We start from the raw sequence: 14,558 nt of genomic DNA, 5'->3' as shown, positions 1-14,558 counted from the left end.
TGTGGCTGTGGGCTCGCCGTCACGGCATGTTGCTCCAAGCCACATATCTGGCAGGCGTAAACAACAGTCTGGCCAACAGGTTGAGCAGGATTATGCAACCTCACGAGTGGTCGCTCAACTCCAGAGTAGTGCGCCGGATCTTCCAGGTGTGGGGCACTCCCTTGGTAGATCTCTTTGCATCTCGAGCCAACCACAAGGTCCCTCAGTTCTGTTCCAGACTTCAGGCCCACGGCCGACTGGCAACGGATGCCTTCCTCCTGGATTGGGGGGAAGGCCTGCTGTATGCTTATCCTCCCATACCTCTGGTGGGGAAGACTTTGTTGAAACTCAAGCAAGACCGAGGCACCATGATTCTGATTGCTCCTTTTTGGCCGCGTCAGATCTGGTTCCCTCTTCTTCTGGAGTTCTCCTCCGAAGAACCGTGGAGATTGGAGTGTTTTCCGACCCTCATCACACAGAACGAAGGGGCGCTTCTGCATCCCAACCTCCGGTCTCTGGCTCTCATGGCCTGGATGTTGAGAGCGTAGACTTTGCCTCTTTGGGTCTGTCAGAGGGTGTCTCCCGTGTCTTGCTTCCAGAAAAGATTCCACTAAGAGGAGTTACTTCTTTTTATGGAGGAGGTTTGCCGTCTGGTGTGACAGCAAGGCCTTAGATCCTCGCTCCTATCCTACACAGACCCTGCTTGAATACCTTCTGCACTTGTTTGAGTCTGGTCTCAAGACCAACTCTGTAAGGGTTCACCTTAGCGCAATCAGTGCATACCATTACCGTGTGGAAGGTAAGCTGATCTCAGGACAGTTTTTAGTTGTTCGCTTCATGAGAGGTTTGCTTTTGTCAAAGCCCCCTGTCAAGCCTCCTACAGTGTCATGGGATCTCAATGTCGTTCTCACCCAGCTGATGAAACCTCCTTTTGAGCCACTGAATTCTTGCCATCTGAAGTCCTTGACCTGGAAGGTCATTTTCTTGGTGGCAGTTACTTCAGCTCGTAGAGTCAGTGAGCTTCAAGCCCTAGTAGCTCATGCTCCTTATACCAAATTTCATCATAATAGAGTAGTCCTCCGCACTCACCCTAAGTTCTTGCCAAAGGTGGTGTCGGAGTTCCATCTGAACCAGTCAATTGTCTTGCCAACATTCTTTCCCCGTCCTCATTCCTGCCCTGCTGAACGTCAGCTGCACACATTGGACTGCAAAAGAGCATTGGCCTTCTATCTGGAGCGGACACAGCCCAACAGACAGTCCGCCCAAATGTTTGTTTCTTTTGATCCCAACAGGAGGGGAGTGGCTGTGGGGAAACGCACCATATCCAATTGGCTAGCAGATTGCATTTCCTTCACTTACGCCCAGGCTGGGCTGGCTCTTGAGGGTCATGTCACGGCTCACAATGTTAGAGCCATGGCAGCGTCAGTGGCCCACTTGAAGTCAGCCACTATTGAAGAGATCTGCAAAGCTGCGACGTGGTCATCTGTCCACACATTCACATCTCATAACTGCGACAGTTGGTTTGGGCAGTCAGTGCTTCAGAATCTGTTCGGGGTTTAGAATCCAACTCCACCCCTCTAGGCCCATGTTTATTCTGTTCCAGGCTACACTCTCAGTTAACTGAGATTGACCTAACAACTTATTCAACTATGTCCTCGCCGTTGCGAGGCCCAATTGACCATGTTTGTTGTTTTGAGTGAGCCTGGGGGCTAGGGATACCCCATCAGTGAGAACAAGCAGCCTGCTTGTCCTCGGAGAAAGCGAATGCTACATACCTGTAGAAGGTATTCTTCGAGGACAGCAGGCTGATTGTTCTCACATACCCGCCCGCCTCCCCTTTGGAGTTGTGTCTTCCCTTGTGTTTGTCTTGCTACATATGGGACTGACGAACACGAGCCGGTTCGGGCGGGAAGACGGCCGCGCATGCGCGGTGCGCATGGGCGCGCGAGGACTAGCAAAGGCCTTTGCTAGTGAAGTTTCCGGTTGGAGGGGGCTACCGTGGACGTCACCCATCAGTGAGAACAATCAGCCTGCTGTCCTCGGAGAACACCTTCTACAGGTATGTAGCATTCGCTTTACAGCCAAAAGATTGTCCTACAAAGAATAGAAAAAGGACCCCAATGGAGAAAATAAGAAGCAACATAAGCACTGGCAAATCAGATGCAAAGCATTAATAAAGAAGGCTAAATGAGAATATGAAGAGAAACTTGGTGAACCTGGAAGATGTACTGAGCCAAATTAACAAAATTAAAGTAGTAAATCACCTGGACTGGATGGCATACATCCAAGGGTAGTCAAAGAACTCAAGCATGAAATTGCTGATCTGCTGTTAGTAATATGTAACCTGTCGTTAAATTCATCCGTAGTACCTAAAGATTGGAGGATGGCCAATGTGATGCCGATTTTTAAAAAGGGTTCTAGGGGTGATCTGGGAAACTATAGACCAGTAAACCTGTCATCGGTGTCGGGTAAAATAGTGGAAACTATTATAAAGAATAAAATTACAGAACACGTAGACAGACATGATTTAATGGGACAGAGTCAGCATGGGTTCAGCCGAGGGATTTCTTTTTTTTTTTTAACCATTTATTTTATTGTTTTCATAGATAAACTTAACAGTAGATAAAACATTTCTAATACAGCAAATATGCTAACCAATAACTGCCATAAGAGTTCCATATGTTCCAGTCTTATCTTCCTCTTCAAGTCCCCCACTCCCCTCTCCCCACCTCAGTGTTTCATCAGCTCCGTGTTTCCCAATGTTGCAGTTCCCTCTACTGGCCAGAGATGTGCTGTGAGGATAGCCATTATTCATAAGAATTCCAGATTTTCTGATGTTGCACTAGATGGCCAGTCCGTAGCACCGTAAGTTTTGACATCAGGCTAATATAGTCCAGTTTTTGCAGGACTCTCTGAAGGCCCGGCAGCGACGGCTGCTTCCAGGCCACTGCCAGAACCAGCTTACTTGCCACAAATACTTGTCCAGCAAACTGATGTACTGGGTTTTTGACTCCTGTAGGTAGGGCCGTGCCGATGCGGTAAACGGGGTAAGCGCCACAGGGGGGCGCCATCTTCTGGGGGGCGCCGCCGCTGCGTGCTTACCTTGCCCCTCCCGCTCCCATGTAGGAACTGCCCGCCCTCTTCTCCCCCCCAAGATCCCTTTCCTTTTTTTTTTTTCTTTTAAATTTACCTTCCTCCGGCAGCGCAGCGTCAGTGAAGGAGGCGGCGCTCCCAGTCCCGACGTCTCTAGCCTTCCATTGGTTCGCTCAGTGTCCCGCCTTCTTCTGACGTCATCCTTGAATGGGAACTGTCGGTGAAGTGGATAAGAAAGTTGAAAGTAATCAGTAGTTGATGTAAATTTTAAATTCTTATTACACTGATTTAACCACTGCCAAAGATCCTGCCCATATGAAAAAAAATATTATCAACATATCGTCTCCATTCCAGATATATTGATAATATTGTGAACTGTACAAAAAATTATCCTTCCTTGTCATCAAGCAGATGAAGGCATTACGTATGGGTTGTGTCCATCAACCAGCAGGGGGAGATAGAGAGCACACAACTTTTCACAGTGCTTCATGGCCAGCCAGCTCCACTGCCTCTTCAGTATTCTCTAACTCCCCAAGCAGGGTGGCTGCAGCTTCTTCGAGCTCCATCAAAAATCTGCCTGGGGGTGGCTCCTGGCTTGCCAGTTGTTAGCCGGGGTGTTAGAGGCTATAGCAGCTTCACTTTGAAGGCACATAGGTTAGCCCTTTCCTTGCATTACCCATGCCCCCGTGGATGTGGACATATTAGCTTGCTCTTCCCTGTCCTTTCCCACTCAGTGGATGCAGGCACATTGGTTTGCCTTTCCCTGCCTTTCCCACTCATCTGAGCCTCCGGAGTTCTTATTACCTCTGCTTTCCTCACAGCGTTTAAAAAAAAAATGGAACAGAGGTTTTCCTTTGATTCTTCTATGGGACCGGAGCTGTGATACTCGGTCTGGTGAGGTAAGAGTGTTTTCTAACTCCTCCGGGGTGGGCCCGCGATCGGGGCGTTTTTGGCGCAAAACCGCCATTTTGAATTTTCCCACAGTTTTCGGCGATGGCTGCTGGGAGAATGTAAAGCGCTGTTCACGGTGTGGCAAGCGCAAATCAGCAGCGGGGCTCTGTAAATCGTGCTGTACAGGTGTAAGAGCCGGCCTGAGCATGGCGAGCGATGATTCTTCCCGCTCAGAACTGGCAGCAGACGCCATTTTGAATTCTCTGCTTGGCGCGGCCTCCGTAGAGATGGAGAGCCCTGAGCCCGGGGGGGGGGGGGGGGGGGGGGACCTCGAATTGAGGCTATTTAGGGAGCGGCTAGCCCCGGACGGGATCTGGGTGCCCAGGGCGAGTTTTTCTTCCCTGATTTTGTGTTGTTATTGCATAAAGCATACGTGCTGAAAAGAGCTCTCCCTCAAGGGTCATCTGAGGCCTATTGTTCTCCCCCCCCCCCCCCCCCCCTGGCCTGGGACTGCCCGCTGAGGCTATTTTCCCTGATAATTGGCATAAAGAAAAGCGTAGAAGGGCTAATTCCCCTTCAGATCCCCCCTACCCCCCCCCCCCCCCCAATGGTCGGGCTGTGAGGATTCGGAGAGTTCTGGCAGGCCTTTGTGGTCTGAAGAGCCAGAGTCAGGTGCAGAATTACCACAGGATCTGGATGATCCCTCCGCGGTGAGGATTTTCCACCGTGATGAGCTGCCAGCGCTTATTTCAGATGCCCTACAGGTCCTTTCTATTGAAGAGCCTGACAGTGGCACGGCCTCCTCTGTGAATCCTAGGATGGCTAGTACCAAAAAGCCTGCTCGAGCCTTTCCTTTGCATGACTCCATCCAAGAGCTTATTTCCGCTCAATGGGCTGACCCCGAGGGACCGTTGAAAGTTTCCAGGGCTATGGGGCAATTATACCCTCTGCGTGAGGAGCATTTGGCTCGCTTTGCAAGGCCTAAAGTAGATGCCCTAGTCACTGTGGTGACAAAGAGAACTACGCTCCCTGTGGAAGGAGGAGTTGCCCTGAAGGATATACAAGACCGTAGGCTGGAAGCAGCACTTAAACGGTCCTTTGAAATTGCAGGTCTTACTGTTCGGGTGTCTGCATGCAGTTGTTATGCTGCTAGAGCCTGCCTGGTGTGGTTGCAACAGGCAGTGGAACAGCCCGGAGATGGAGCGGAGCCCTTCTCGGATGTGGCTCCGTGGCTGGAGTCGGCCTTGTCCTTTTTGGCTGATGCCCTTTATGATATTGTCAGAGCTTCGGCTAAACAAATGGCAGTAGCAGTGGCGGCTCGCCATCTTATTTGGCTACGACATTGGGCAGCGGACATGGCCTCTAAGCAAAGGTTGGTGAAGTTGCCCTTTCAAGGCCTTCTCCTATTTGGTGAGGAGTTGGAAAAGAAAAAAAAAAAAAAAGAAAAAAAAATTGTTAAAGGCCTAGGAGATCCTAAACTCCAGCGCTTGCCCGAAGATAGGCTGAGGCCTTCCTCCAAGGGCCAGGCGGTCCACTCCTCTTATAGACCTCGCTTCCGTGAAGCTAGAAGGTACCGCCCGGGGCGTCCTGCTGGGTTCACTTCTTGTGCCCGTTTTTCAGCAGAGGAACTCCTTTCGCTCGGACAAGAGTGCCGCAGCCATGGCTGTAGGCCTGGAGTTCAGGGGCAACCCTCTCAATGATGGTGCGCCGGCCCCCTCCTCGCTTCCTGTCATCGGAGGACGTCTTTCCCTCTTTGCTGAGGAGTGGGCCAATATTTCCTCAGATCAGTGGGTTATGGACCAGATCAGAGATGGCTACAGAATAGAATTCAACGCCCCAGTAAGAGACGTGTTTGTGGAGTCCCAATGCGGTTCTGCCGCCAAACGGGCGGCGGTAGAGGAGACTTTGCAAGGTCTGATTCAGTTAGGGGCCGTGTCCCCGGTACCTCCCGCCGAACACAGCTACGGCCGATACTCCATCTACTTTGTGGTGCCGCGAAAAGGTGGTTCTTTTCGCTCTATTCTGGATTTAAAAGAATTAAACAAGTCCCTGAGAGTGCGGCATTTCCACATGGAAACCCTGCGCTCCGTCATTGCGGCGGTACAGCCAGGAGAGTTTCTCACGTCTCTAGACCTGAAAGAAGCTTACTTGCACATACCAATTTGGCCCCCGCACCAGAGGTTTCTGAGGTTGCGGTGTTGGGAAAACATTTCCAGTTCCGGGCCTCGACACAGCTCCCCGAACCTTTTCAAAGGTAATGGTGGTAGTAGCTGCTTTGCTCAGGCGAGAAGGTATCAGGGTTCACCCGTACCTAGACAACTGGCTCATCAGAGCAGACTGTAACAGAGAGCTATCAAGCTACAGCCAGAGTGGTCTCAGTACTTCAGTCTCTAGGCTGGGTTGTTAATATGGCCAAATGTCACCTGACCCCCTCGCAATCTCTAGAATATTTGGGGGCCAGGTTCGACACAGACTCGGGCTATGTATACCTACCCGAGCTAAGGCGGTGCAAGCTTAAGAAGCAGGTCCGTCTGCTCCTGAGGATGCCCCGCCCGCGAGCTTGGGACATTGTCCAGCTGCTGGGATCGATGACAGCCACATTGGAAGTGGTGCCCTGGGCGAGAGCGCACCTGAGACCTCTACAGTATTCCCTACTTCAAAGATGGTCTCCAGTTTCTCAGGATTATCAATGCAGACTTTCTTGGCTCCCTGCGGCCCGACTCAGCATGGAGTGGTGGCTCTCAGACAGCATGCTGCGGCGAGAATGCCGCTGGCGCTCCCCGATTGGTGTCTAGTAGTGACAAATGCCAGCCTGAAGAGCTGGGATGCACATTGCAAGGGGAAGCATGCCCAGGGTCTATGGACACCCTAGTAGTAGGAGTGGTCCATCAACCGCCTGGAGTTGAAAGCGGTGTTTCAGGTGCTTCTGGCCTTTCAAGTGACCCTGGAAGGATTGGCTGTCAGAGTGATGTCGGACAACACGACAGCAGTGGCCTACTTAAATCAACAAGGCGGCACTTAGTGCAGAGCACTGGCCGCGCAGGCCGAACAGATTTGCCACTGGGCCGAGCTGCATCTTCAGTTTCTGACGGCAGCTCACATTGCAGGTCAGAGCAACATGCAAGCCGATTATCTAAGCAGGCATCAGATCGATCCAGCAGAATGGGAACTAGCAGACGAAGTATTCCTGCAGATATGTGCCAAATGGGGCAAGCCCGTGATGGATCTTATGGCGACAAGTTCAAATGCCAAAGTCCTGTGCTTCTTCAGCAGACGGAGAGATCCTTGCTCGGTAGGGTTGGATGCCTTGACTCAGCCCTGGCCTCCGGGCCTACTATATGTGTTCCCTCCGTGGCCCTTGATAGGGCGCGTGCTCCTGCGGATTCGGCTGCACCCAGGAGAAGTGGTCCTCATCGCCCCGGATTGGCCCATGAGGCCTTGGTATGCGGACCTCCGACAGATGCTAGTGGAGGCTCCCCTTCCTTTACGTCTGGTACCGAACCTGTTGTCACAGGGCCCGGTAGCCATGGAGGACACCTGCCGCTTTGGTCTTATGGCATGGCGATTGAGAGGGCGCAATTGAGGGACAAAGGCTATTCAAACATTTCCACTCTCCAGGCCCGCAAGCGTTCCACTTCCGTGGCTTATGCCAGGATTTGGCGCCAGTTTGAGTTTTGGTGTGCTTCAAAAGCGATCACACCCATGTGGGCTCCTGTCTCGCCGATTCTGGACTTTTTGCAGGATGGTGTACAAATAGGCTTGGCTTTTAATTCCCTGCGGGTGCAAGTGGCAGCATTGGCCTCCCTTCGTGGTAAGGTTGAAGGCGTGTTTTTTGCTGCTCATCCAGATGTGGCACGGTTTCTTAGTGGGGTGCTTCGGCTCCGGCCTTCCATGCGAGCACCCTGTCCAGCTTGGAACCTGGGGCTAGTTTTGAAGACCCTGCAGGCTTCTCCTTTTGAGCTGCTTCGGTGAGCATCGGAGAAAGATTTTACACTAAAGGCCGTTTTTCTTGTGGCCATTACTACGGCGAGACGGGTGTCAGAGCTCCAGGCGCTGTCCTGTAGAGACCCATTTCTGCAATTCTCAGAGTCCGGGGTCACGGTTCGGACCGTGCCTTCCTTCATGCCTAAGGTGGTTTCATTGATTTACCTAAACCAGCCTATTTTCTTGCCCTCCTTTGATAAGGAGGACTTTCCAGAATCTTTTGGGCAGTTGCACCTGTTGGATGTGCGCAGGACTCTGCTGCAGTATCTGCGAGTTACTATCTTTTTCAGGATCTATGATCATCTGTTTGTTTTGCTATCAGGTCCTCACAGAGGGTTTCCAGCGTCTAAAGCCACTATTGCCCGCTGGCTCAAAGAACTTTCAGCTTATCTGCTTGCCGACCGGTCTCCGACTGTAGCCTTTAAGGCGCATTCTACCAGAGCGATTTCTTCCTCTTGGGCTGAAACTGGAGCACGCTCTCGTCAAGAGATATGCAGTGCAGTAACATGGGCTTCTAAGCTCTCTTTTGCCCGACATTACAGGCTGGATGTGGTTGCTAGGAGGGATGCACGTTTTGGAGCACAAGTGCTAGCGTGTGGTGTGACCTGTTCCTACCCTATATAGGGATTGCTTTGTTACATCCCATACGTAATGGCTTCATCTGCTTGATGACAAGGAAGGGAAAATTAGGTTCTTACTTTGGTAATTTCCTTTAGTCATAGCAGATGAAACCATGAGCCCTCCCTGCAGGGCCGCCGAGAGACTGGGCCGGGCCCGGGACAAGGCCGCCCCTGGCCCCCCCCCCCCCCCCCCACCCCCGAGGTCACGGCTGCTCCATCCGCCACCGGGCCGGGCCCCTGCACTATATGTAAATCCTTCAAGAGATAGTGTGTCATGATTAGGCTCTACACTTTTTCTGATGTTTTGGTGCTACCTCAGTAAGGTCAAAACACAATCTCTCCACTACAAAACACTATACACAAACTTGTTTAAAATCCCACTCATAACCTTACCAAACCATAACAGCACTAATTCCAAGGACAGGACGAGCTACAACCTTATGCATGGAAAGTCAGCACTATAATTACACCGGGCTCTAAAACACCAGTACACAACCTAATGAAAAACAAAACAAAAAGGGCTGCAAATACTACACACTAGCAGAATACTGTACCTTATCACACATGAAAAACACATGGCAACAGATATGACACAAGGAACTAGAAATAAAAAAAAAATATGAAGGCAAAATACTGAACTAGAAAGTTACCTGAAGAAGTCAGACTCAGCATGCAGTAATACTAGAAAAATTGAAACTTACATGAAAAACATCACAGATACACATTTCCAAAAACTGACATAAAAAATTCTGAATAAAATACTTTTTTCTACCTTTGTTGTCTGGTTATAGTTTTTCTATTAGCTTTGGTCCCAGTGTCTTCTGTTTTATGCAGTGTCTTCTTTCCATTTGATATTTTTTTTCTCTCGCCATGTCCACCATCCTCCTGTGTCCTTATGCGTCCTGTCTACCATCTGTAGCCCTGTCCCTATCATTCCTCCAGTTTCAGCATCTGCCCTGAAAGTGTTCCGATCCAGCCCTTAAATTCAGCAATTTCCCCTCCATCCATGAGCATTTCTCCTCACTCCCCTCCATCCATGTGCATGTACTTCCTGTCTTCCCTTCCCTCCATCTATGTCCAGCATTTCTCCTGTCTCCCTTCCCCTCCATCTGTGTGCATCTCCTTCCTTTGTCTTTCCTTCCCTTCATCCTTGTCCAACATTTCTTCTGTATTCCCTGCCCTCCACTCCATCCATGCCCAGCATTTCTCCTCTCTTCCCTCATCTCCATCCATGTGCATCTCCTTCCTGACTTCCCTCTCCTCCATCCACCCATATCCAGTAAATTTTCTCTCTCCCCTGCCCCCTCCAATCATCCATCCATGTTCAGCAATTTTCCTCTCTCCCCTGCCCTCCCCTCCTGTCCAGCAATTCTCCTCTCCCCCTGCCCTCCTATTCAGTGATCTCTTCTCTCCCCCCTGCCCTCCCCTCTTGTCCAGCAATCTCTTCTCTCTCCCCCTGCCCTGCCTTCCCCTCTTGTCCAGCAATCTCTTCTCTCCCCTCCTGTCCAGCGATATGTTCTTTCTCCCCCCCTGCCCTCCCCTCTGAGATCTAAGGCCCCCCTCCCTCTCTGTGAGATCCAAGGCCCCCCTCCCTCCCTCTGAGATCCAAGCCATCCCTCCCTCTCTCAGAGATCCAAGCCCCCCTCCCTCCCTCTGAGATCCAAGCCCCCCCTCCCTCCCTCCCTCCCTCAGAGATCCAAGGCCTCCCCTCCCTCCCTCTGAGATCCAAGCCCTCCCTTAGAGATCCAAGGCCCCCTCCCTCCCTCCCTCTGAGATCCAAGCCCTCCCTTAGAGATCCAAGGCCCCCCTCCCTCCCTCCCTCCGAGAACAAAGCCCCCCCTCCCTCCGTCCGAATGTCAAAAGCGATCTTCTTACCTCGTGGTTACAGCGCGAGCAGCACACAGTAAAAAGCGTGCAGGCTGCGCTTCAGCCTTCCTTTGTCTGTCTCTCAGCTGAGGTCCCGCCTCAAATTCCTGTTTCTGCAAGGGCGGGACCTCAGCTGAGAGACAGACAAAGGAAGGCTGAAGCGCAGCCTGCACGCTTTTCACTGCGTGCTGCTCGTGCCGTAACCACGAGGTCAGGTAAGAACAAGAAGATCGCTTTTGACATGATTCGGATGGAGGGAGGGACGGAAGGTGGGCCTTGGAACTCGGGTGAAAGGGACGGACGATGGGCGGGCCCTGGAACTCGGAGGGGAGGGACGGAGGGGCGCAGCTATGGGCATGCGGCGCCGGGCCCCCCTGGAGGTCCGGGCCTGGGGACTTTTGTCCCCCCTGTCCCCCCCTCTCGGCGGCCCTGCCTCCCTGTATGATTGTCTGTATGCTGTGAATCTGTTTCAGGTTCTGTTCTTGTTTCCTGAAGTTCCTTCTTTCGGAGAAAGTTGGAAAACAGTCTTCAGGATTCATGTTCACTTATAGGAGGATGAGTCCATTCCCTCCAGTTTATGTTTTGGAGGATGAGTTTATTCCCTCCAGGAGGTGGTGTGTATCCCCTCCAGTTATACAATAAGGAGGACGAGTTTATTCCCTCCAGGAGGATGTGTTCATTCCCTCCTTTTGAGTTCATGCCCTTGTTAAGGGGCCATCGTTCGCTGTGAGGAAAGTTCATGTTATTCCCATTGTGGTTTGCCATACTGCTTTGGAAGGTTCAAATACTGAAGAGGCAGTGGAGCTGGCTGGCCATGAGGCACTGTGAAAAGTTGAGTGCTCTCTATCTCCCCCTGCTGGTTGATGGACACAACCCATACTTAATGGCTTCATCTGCTATGACTAAAGGAAAGAAAATTACCAAGGTAAGAACCTAATTTTCCCTTAAAGGGCCCTGGAACTGGGAGGGAGGGAGAGGGGGGAAAGGACCCTGGAACTGGGAGGGAGGGAAGGGGTGAAAAGACCCTGGAACTGGGTGGGAAGGGAGGGGGGAAGGACCCTGGAACTCAGAGGGAGGGAGGGAGGGGGGAAAGGAGAGAGGGAGGGGAGGGGGACCTGGAACTGGGAGGGAATGGAAGTGGGAAGGGGGCCTGGAACTCGGAGGGGGGAGGTGTGTGAGAATTGCTGCACCACGATGGATGGAGGGGGCAGGGGAGAGATCCTGCATATGGATGATTGCAGGGGAAACAGCATAATTGGTGCACACGGGACACACTACACTCTCCACTCACTCACTCACACAGACAGACACACACACAAATTCTGTCTCTCAATCACACACTGTCTCTCTCTGACACGCACTCTTTCTCTCTCACACATACTCACTCTCTGACACATACTCACTCTCTCTCACACATACTCTCTCCTAACAGTTCCCTTAAAAGCATAATTGCCATTAGAGGACAACCTTGGTAGCGCCCATTTCATTTCTTACAGAAACGGGCCTTTTTTTACTAGTGTTTATATATTTTAATAAAACTTGCTATACCACTCAACTGCCAAGGCAGAACAGAGCGGTTTACATAAAAATGATAGAGTTAATTTTATGAAAGGAATGCCATACAAAAAAGTAGGAAAGCTGTTCATTCATACTTAAGGACAACCCTTCACCCCATGTCCCCAAAGGCCTGTTTAAAAAGATAAGTTTTTAAGTAGCCTTAAAAAAAGTTAAGGAAGATTCACTGCAGAGGTAAATAGGAGGAGAGTTCCAGATGGAAGGAGATGGGGAAAAAATGCAGTATTTCTGGTTGATGTTATACTCCCTTCAAACTTCTCTGCATTGGAGCGGAATACCTAATATCTTGATTTAAATGTGATGTGTGCTGATGGTCATTATGCATGCTGACTCCTGTGCTGGACCTGTTCCTGCATCATAGGCCTGCGTACATCTCGTGATAAATATGTGCTACTACCTACCCACTGTAGTCTTTTGCATTGACCTCTCATTGTCTTCCCATTATTTATTTATTTGTTTGTTTGTTTCATTTGTATCCCACATTTTCCCACCTATTTGCAGGCTCAATGTGGCTTATTGTGCACTAGGCATCAATTGATGGCAGCATTTGCTATTATCTTTGAGTGGTAGAATTCAGGTGATCAGGATGGAACAGTATGTTGTCAAAGTTCTTATAGGGGAGTAAGAAGACAGATGTCCTTAATTTACTGCAAGTACACAAGTGTGAGGGTGGATTTTCCACATTTATAACATAGTGTGATTATTACGACAGTCCAGAGATTGGGTGTTGGGAGCATCTGAATTTTGTGATGTTACTCTTGAGCAGCAGATAGGTATGCTTATTTGTCCTATGTGATGAGAAGCAAGATGAGATGGTGTATCTTCATAGAGAGCTTGGTTTATAAATTATTTTGTCGATTGCCTTTTTTTTTTTAAATGACTTGTATTTTTTTTATGATCGCTGAATTACCTTCAGGTTGTTCCTAATGAAATCAGTCATGCTTGATTCAATAAAAAGAACATTTTGTCATGTGTACCATCATTTATATTATATTCAAACTGGTCAGCCAAAGCCACCACCTTGTAGAGTAGTTCTGAGGTGCAAATATTCATATCAAAGCAGAAATTCGGCTTATGGAGAGTCGGGTATTACAGGTGCCGTCAGTGCAGCTCAGAGCCGTCTTCTAGAATACTAGTTCTCACCCCAGTCTTCAGGACATACCCACCTGTCAGGTTTTTATATGCATAAGAGACTTGTGTGTACTGCCTCTATTGTATTTAAATATCTCTTATGCATAATCATTGTGGATACCCTGAAAACGTGGCTAGCTGAGCACTGGATTGAGAGCTACTCATTTAGAATGTGATTCCCTTGGTAAATGTATTTATTAACGGGAAGAAAATTGTTAGTAATGAATAGTTTTTCATGGTTAGAAGACTTTGTGGAACCTTTTAAAGAATGGTCAGAATTGATTCCTCTCCACCTCCACTGTGGTAACTTTTATTTTATGAGCTTTAAGTACAAAGTTCCTTTCTTGTTTCAGTATAGGTCAATTGTAATTGGTCTTTTTTTTTTTCCTGGTAGCTGTTTGACAGGGTGAGAGATGAACAACCAGACTGCAAAGACAAGGTGATAGCAGTCAGTAGTGAACTTACGCAGCCCGAGTTGGACCTAAACGAATCTGACAAAGAGAAGCTAATAGAATGCATTGATATTGTGTTCCATTGTGCTGCTACTGTCCGGTTTAATGAATCTCTGAGGTGAGTAGCATTTCTATGGATTTATAGGCATTTTAACAAGGATGCTTGGGGACTCATTTTGAGAGCACTTAGACTTACAAAGTTTCTATAGGTTTTTATGTTGTCATTTTTATTATTAAACAATATGAAAAACCATCCAGAAATCTCACAGCATTATTTTACAATTCCTTGTCATCAACAGCAGATGAATCCATTAACTGATGGGTTGTATCCGCCTTCCAGCAGGTGGAGACTGAAAGCACATGATGTTCCTGGATGCCCAGCCCCCTCTGCCTTCAGTATATCTCTATCTCCCAGCAGTTGTAGATGGCACTTTCTCAGCTCCTGGATTTCTGCCTGGGGTGGCTCCTGTGCTTTGCCAGTAGAGCAGAGGGGTGTTTGGCCTGGTGGTGCCCACTTTAAAGGCATACTTGGTTTTCCCTGTCCCTGCCTTACCCCATTCCCCCTCCTCCCGGAGTTCCTCTGTGGCTGCCTGCCTCTAACTTTCCTCACAGTAAAAAAAAAAAAAAAAGAGAGAGAGAGAGAGAGGCTTTCTCCAGAGTTCCTGGTTCAGTGCAGCTTGACCGAAGCTTGTTTGACTCGGTCTCCTGAGGTGAGAGTGGTGCCCAGCTCCTCCGGTGAGGTTCCCGCGGACAGTGCTCTGTGCGGGGTAAGTTTTGGCGCGAATGTGCCATTTTGTTTTCTGTATTTGATGGCTGCTGAAGAGGTTAAGCGCTGCTCCCACTGTGGGAAACGCAGGGCTTTGCAGCTCATGTTGTCTAGATGCTAATGCTGGCCCGAGCATGGCGGGCGGTGAGTCTTCCCGCCCGACGGAGTTGGCAGCGGGCGCCATCTTGGAGGCGCCACGTG

The 14,558-nt window shown here is 49.8% G+C and overlaps 1 protein-coding gene across 4 annotated transcripts in view; it reads left to right on the top strand.

Moving 5' to 3' along the window:
• FAR1 (fatty acyl-CoA reductase 1) overlaps window positions 1-14,558 on the top strand; it is a 175,196-nt gene that overhangs the window by 65,157 nt on the left and 95,481 nt on the right. For all 4 annotated transcript variants that reach the window (XM_030200956.1, XM_030200957.1, XM_030200954.1 and 1 more), the window contains exon 3: window positions 13,534-13,709. In XM_030200956.1, the coding sequence (XP_030056816.1) occupies window positions 13,534-13,709 (176 nt within the window). The remainder of the gene's footprint in view (window positions 1-13,533; window positions 13,710-14,558) is intronic.

The sequence above is a fragment of the Microcaecilia unicolor genome, chromosome 4, assembly GCF_901765095.1.
Source record: "Microcaecilia unicolor chromosome 4, aMicUni1.1, whole genome shotgun sequence".
Taxonomy (NCBI): Eukaryota; Metazoa; Chordata; class Amphibia; order Gymnophiona; family Siphonopidae; genus Microcaecilia; species Microcaecilia unicolor.
Note: the sequence above shows the minus strand (reverse complement) of the source record. Positions and strands in the feature narration are given on the sequence as shown.